At 36.1% G+C, this 6,940-nt stretch overlaps 1 protein-coding gene across 1 annotated transcript in view; it reads right to left on the bottom strand.

The window, feature by feature from the left end:
* Window positions 1-2,112: 2,112 nt before the first annotated feature.
* CFAP92 (cilia and flagella associated protein 92 (putative)) overlaps window positions 2,113-6,940 on the bottom strand; it is a 207,551-nt gene continuing 202,723 nt past the window's right edge. Inside the window, exons 19-20 of the mRNA XM_053689398.1 lie at window positions 4,854-5,001; window positions 2,113-2,390 (exon numbers count right to left, since the gene is read on the bottom strand). Coding sequence (XP_053545373.1) covers window positions 2,113-2,390; window positions 4,854-5,001 — 426 coding nt within the window. The remainder of the gene's footprint in view (window positions 2,391-4,853; window positions 5,002-6,940) is intronic.

The raw sequence follows: 6,940 nt of genomic DNA, 5'->3' as shown, positions 1-6,940 counted from the left end.
GGAGCTGTAAATATGAGTCGGGATGGTTTCGCAGAAAGACTCTCCCTGCATCTCTGGACTCTAACTTTAACCCATGCTTTCACTGAGAAGCTGACAGGACTACTTAAAACTCCAGTCCCATGCCGAAGAGTACTACCCTACATAAGAGACTATCAAAAACTTCTGACACTTCTCTGCCAACCTCCTGGGACGAAAGGCAAAGAATAACTGGGGGATGAGGGAAGTGGGAGAAGTATTTAAGCCTTTTGGCTGGGGCGTCTTTGCCTCCACCTTGTGGCCAGGTTCTGAATTCCCAAAAGTAATGAATGCAGCTTTCCTTTTATGAAGAAAAACTTTTACTAGAAGCATTTTTGCTAATGGAAGTATATGGCACAAATGCAATAGACGGTTCTATTCCTTTATTGCCTAGATTATATAAATAAGAAGATGTTCCTACATTCCACTCCTAAGATTATTCAAAGAATACTACTTTATCCCTTGATACTGATATTACACATTGCACAATGTTACTTATCTGGGTAACGCACCCCTCTATCTAATGTACTCACCAATATATAGCTATCACCTGTATGAGCATGTGCTAATGTAACAGTTGTCTATTATGCAAACAGCTTTGTTGTTCTTTACTTCTTTATAATATTATTCTAAATGCTGCCAATAAATTTGGCACATGTATGAAAATAAGGAGAAGGAAATGTATTCTGAACAGCAGAGATATATTGTGTACTCCTTATAAATGGGATGTCAAAGCCAAACAAGCTCTATTTGTAGCTCTAAAATCAAAAAGGAAGAACGTGGGTAAAAATCCACAGAACGAACTCAAAGGGCACTAATTTAACAAACGGTGTTGGCTGCTTCAGAGCCCACCCCCCCAGCATCCAGTCTCACTCAGAGCAAGTCTGAAATGTTAGTTAAATAGAAGATATTGTAAGACCACTGCTACTTATCCTATCCGCAACACTTTAGATGGCGGATTGCAATCATCGTGATCCTATACGATCAAGATGATGGACAACCCCCTCTTGCGCATAATTGGCTGCATGCATGAAGGGGGTGGCATTGCACAATCAGTGAATTGTGCAAAGTTAACAGAAGGAAGTGTGCTGTTGCCCACCCACAGCAAGGTTGGGCGGACGAGATTCAAGACTGCAAACCTCGTCCGCCCGTCCTTTAATAAATGGAGCCCAAAGGCTAAGTTCTAACAGATGTGTAATTGCTAAACTGCTTTTGTTCACTGATAACAGGGCTGCTAGTACATTTTTATATAAATAAAACAGAAAGGTTAAAATAGTCATTTAACCCAAGTCTGTATCTTTTTACACACAAATATAACCAATGTAAATAAATTGACTATGTACTGTAGTGTTTATACCACTTTAATGTGTTTTAAATAATCTATTTTACCTTTATTTTATCATATGAAAAAGATGTTTTGTTAAAATTGCCTCCTATGCTGAAAATTTCAGTAGAGCAGTAGCGTCTATAGAATAAAAACTACCTAAGCAAAAGGCAACAATAAAAAATCAATGTCCCTGTAAATAGCTAGGGGAGAGAGAGCAAAGCCCATTTGAAAGGGTGTTCCTGCAGCAGATTTGAAAACAATGAACTCTTATCAGGTGTACAATTGTCTCTTTAACCAGATTATATATCTATCTATTATTAATACAGATATGCATGTTTTTGTTTTTTTTAACATAAGTGTAATTTTACTGTTAAAAATATCAACAATATAACCCAGCAGCATTTAAATATGTAGATTTGTTTGTTTTTGTGCTTTAAAAAAATTTTAAGTTATATTTAAGCTACAAATGCTCATTCTATCTATCAGCCAATAGATAGATCAGCCATTCTATCTGTCAGTGCCAAATTTGTATTTCCTTCTAGTTACAAATGCTCATTCTATCTATCAGCCAATGTGTAAAAAGCATGCATGATATTAATAAGGACTGTAGTATTAATAAGGACTGTAGTATTAATAAGGACTGTAGTATTAATAAGGACTGTAGTATTAATAAGGACTGTAGTATTAATAAGAATGCTGTTCTTTCATGAGGATGATAGAACATTTTTAGTACAATGTCCCTTTAATGAATGACTTTAAATGCATAATAATTAAACAGGAAGTTTAGACACAACAGAACCCTTAGCATTTTGCTTCCTTACCTTTAGTGATAAACCTTCTCTCCTTAATGAGAACTTTAATGGTGGGTCTTTCAAAAGTCCACTAAGTTTACTTTGCTGATCGCTGGCCTTGGGGCCTTTATCTATAAGCTCTGTTTCTGGTAAGCGTCTGTAGAATCTCATGTTTATATCATCCACTTGTATGTTCTGAAGCCACTTCTGCTTCTCGACTTCAGCTGCTTGCTTTTGTATATTTTGTAATGTATCACCTGAAATGAAAAACAAAAGTATGTATAATTATACAGTATTAAAGGGATATGAAACCCAATTGTTGTCTTTCATGATTCAGATAGAGCTTGCAATTTTAAGCAACTTTCTCATTTACTCATAATAATTTTTCTTTGTTCTCTTGTTATCTTTATTTCAAAAGCAGGAATGTCAGCCTTTTAGCCGGCCCATTTTTGGTTTAGCACCTGGGTAACTCTTGCTGATTGTTGGCTAAATGTATCATGATAAATAATAAATATACTAACATAATGACAGTGGCTAGCCTTGTCGTCTGCAGACTTGAGCCCAAATTAGTGGAGTTTGGCTAACAAGATGAAATTTTGATTTTAAAATGTTTAGACTTGGCTGATTTGTTATTCTATAGCAGGACAACAGAAATGGCGTGCAATTACAATGTGCTTACGGTCCCTTTAAGTCTGCAGTCTAAATTTTCATTCCTAAAAGGAATAGAAAACCTACATTTAAAAAAAAAATTACAGGAAAAGGAGACAAAATAAAAAAAGAAAAAATATTTTGCAAAGATTTTTAAAATTAGTGTTTTAAGACTGCTTAAACAGTGTTTAAAATCCCTTGGTTTCAACTAAAAAGACAAAACAGATTTGGTTCAATAATCTCTTACATTTCTTAAAAAACAAGGAAAATTTTTAAATTTGATCATAATACTTGCATATTAAAGCAATACTGCTAGAAACCTTTTAATATGAAAAAAGGGAGATACTCCAGCCCAGTTGCAATCTTTTAAAGGGACCTTTATTGGTTCATATGGTCCAAAGTACAAAAAAAAAAGCAACGTTTCGGATCTACATTAGATCATGACATGACTAAGAATTTAATGTAGGTCTGAAACGTTGTTTGTTTATTTGTACTTTGAACCATATCAACCAATAAAGGTTCCTTTTTAAAAGATTGCAACTGGGCTGGAGTATCTCCCTTTTTCATGTATGCTACAAGGGTTTGACTGGCCCTGAACTCCGTACCCTTTTCAAGGTCATCTAATGCTGTTCCCTGCTCTAGTTTTGTACTAGAAACCTTTTAATGCACAGGCATGCTAGAAGAAAGAAACCCAAGCAGAGCTAATTTTATATGACTATGCTCCGGGCTATGACACCAGTGGGTGTGCAAGCATCCTGCGTAAAGTTACTGTGTGCAAGCATCCTGCGTAAACTTACTGTGTGCAAGCATCCTGCGTAAACTTACTGTGTGCGTAAAGTTACTGTGTGCAAGCATCCTGCGTAAACTTACTGTGTGCAAGCATCCTGCGTAAACTTACTGTGTGCGTAAAGTTACTGTGTGCAAGCATCCTGCGTAAACTTACTGTGTGCAAGCATCCTGCGTAAACTTACTGTGTGCAAGCATCCTGCGTAAACTTACTGTGTGCAAGCATCCTGTGTAAACTTACTGTGTGCAAGCATCCTGCGTAAACTTACTGTGTGCAAGCATCCTGCGTAAACTTACTGTGTGCAAGCATCCTGTGTAAACTTTACTGTGTGCAAGCATCCTGTGTAAACTTACTGTGTGCAAGCATCCTGCGTAAACTTACTGTGTGCAAGCATCCTGCGTAAACTTACTGTGTGCAAGCATCCTGTGTAAACTTACTGTGTGCAAGCATCCTGTGTTAACTTACTGTGTGCAAGCATCCTGTGTAAACTTACTGTGTGCAAGCATCCTGTGTAAACTTACTGTGTGCAAACACTGCCACCATAAAGTGCTAAAGACATATGCACACCTGTGAGCCTACCCTGGTATTCTATCCTACAAAGGATAACAGAACAAAGTAAATCAGATAATAGAAGTTAACTGTATTTTTTAACGGCACACTATCTGAATCATGGAAGTTTAATTTTAAATTTAAGAATTCTACTTTAAAGATATCAAACCACAGCAAAATAATATCTTTAGGAAAAGTGCAGCCAAATATCAGTTTCATTCACAAACATTTTCAAAAGATCATAACAATAACATTAGTTGAAAATTTATTGAAGCCAATTTGCACAATATGCTCTATAGATTTCATCTTTTCAGAGTAGCCATTTAATGGTTAGCTAAACTCGGTAAAACTGCATATTTGTTTTACAAATACATTTACATATAATGCTCAAGGGGGTTATTTATTGGAGAAAAAAAAAAAAAGGCTATCTACAATTCTGCGCCTGTCTCGCACATGAGTGATGGCAACTTGTATATAAATATACAAACTCACAACAGTCTCTGTTGGGGAAATGATAGATGTGTTTTTGGCTTAATCTTATATTACACTGTTAATTACAAGAAAGCAGCAATAAAGCATACTAATTATGTCAGACATGTGGGAAGCTTACTGTGGTTATATTTATATCAATTTAAAAATGTAATTAGAAACACAAATACTCTGCAAGCTTTCATCATGGGGAAAAAAAAGGTGGAGATGTGATACAGGCAAAAATAAAAGTTGTTGCGGCTTCTACCTGCATGATGAATAGTAACAGGTGCCGAAAACGTTCTGGGAGGTTTGCGGTAGAGGTCAAAATCAATATTTCTCTGTGTCCAGCTCCATCGATCCCGACGAAGTGTAGGCTGCAAAGTGTTTGCATGCAGAACATTTTCTCTCCAGGCCTTTAATAAAAAATATAGCTAGATTAAAAGCTACAAAGATTTATGATGCTACAATCTGCATATAAGTCTAACTGATGCAGTTTGTAGAATGGAAATAGAGAGCACAAGCTTTAATTCAAACCAAGGTTGTGAACCAGTATTCAATTGACTAGATTTTAATTATTTTAAAATAATTTGTATTATATTTTTTTAGGAAAATACAAAATAGACACAAATGCTTACAGAACTAAAAAGAAATGTGACGTTACTGCGAATACAAAAAAGGCCTTCTATAACATAAAATTAGGCAACCTTTAGACCTTGCATCAAAAATGCATAACAAATGTAACTGAAAGAACAGAAATGTGCGTATAGTGACATTGCAAACCAAACAAACTGACCTCTTTTGGGTCAGTTAATTAAAACATTTTAATGTAAGAATTTAACAACATTCAGTTATATTTTATAATGGAACATCTTTTAACATGACAATGTTTTTATTAAAAAGACACTGAATCCTTTAATATTTACTATATTCAAAACAGTTTCCCACAGTTCTGGAAACACATTTTTCAAATCATAATGTTAATATGGAACAGTTCCTATTATCACCAGTGAAAACAGCTAGCTAAAATGTACCCCCTGGAGCTCCTTGACAAATAGAAAACACTTACTGGAAAGCTAATAGAAGGGGTCCTTGTGAGGTGGAGGGGTTATGAAGACAGCTGTGGTCAAGCCCAAGAGCCTGAGAGCATGTGGGTTCTCTTTTAGAAAGAGAGGGCAGATGGAAATATTTATATATAATAGTATGTGTGCACCATGCTGGGATGCTACATTTTTAGCTTGCTATTTTCATTGCTGATATTTGCCAAGGCAAAATTACCACATCACCTTTTCTTAACTGATTTAGAAATAAATTCGTTTTTGTGCCACCATTTCCAGAGATGCATGTCATAGCTATATACTGGTCCTTAGCTATAGGAATGTGCCACCATTTCCAGAGATGCATGTCATAGCTATATACTGGTCCTTAGCTATAGGAATGTGCCACCATTTCCAGAAATACATGTTAAAGCTATGTACAGGTCCTTAGCTATAGGAATGTGCCACCATTTCCAGAAATACGTGTCATAGCTATGTACAGGTCCTTAGCTATAGGAATGTGCCACCATTTCCAGAAATACGTGTCATAGCTATGTACAGGTCATTAGCTCTAATAATGTTCCACCATTTCCAGAAATGTGTCATAGCTATGTACAGGTCCTTAGCTATGGGAATGTGCCACCATTTCCAGAAATACGTGTCATAGCTATGTACAGGTCATTAGCTATAATAATGTTCCACCATTTCCAGAAATATGTGTCATAGCTATGTACAGGTCCTTAGCTATGGGAATGTGCCACCATTTCCAGAAATACGTGTCATAGCTATGTACAGGTCATTAGCTATAATAATGTTCCACCATTTTCAGAAATATGTGTCATAGCTATGTACAGGTCCTTAGCTATGGGAATGTGCCACCATTTCCAGAAATACATGTCATAGCCATGCACTGGTCCTTAGCTATGACACGCATTTCTGGAAATAGTGTAACATTCTTATAGCTATGTACAGGTCCTTAGCTATAGGAAGTTGCCACCATTTCAAGAAATACATGTACTGGTTCTTAGCTATAAGAATGTTCCACCATATCCAGAAATGTGTGTCATAGCTATGCACTGGTCCTTAGCTATAAGAATGTTCCACCATTTCTAGAAATTAGTTTCATAGCTATGCACTGGTCCTTAGCTATAAGAATGTTCCACCATTTCTAGAAATTAGTTTCATAGCTATGTACAGGTCTTTAGCTATGGGGATGTGCCACCATTTCCATAAATACATGTCACGGCTATGTACTGGTCCTGAGTTATGGGAACAATTTTATATAATTTGTGTGACTGTTGGATTGTGAAAATATGTT

Source organism: Bombina bombina, chromosome 7 (genome assembly GCF_027579735.1).
Source record: "Bombina bombina isolate aBomBom1 chromosome 7, aBomBom1.pri, whole genome shotgun sequence".
Taxonomy (NCBI): domain Eukaryota; kingdom Metazoa; phylum Chordata; class Amphibia; order Anura; family Bombinatoridae; genus Bombina; species Bombina bombina.
This window is presented reverse-complemented; position numbering and strand designations above follow the sequence as displayed.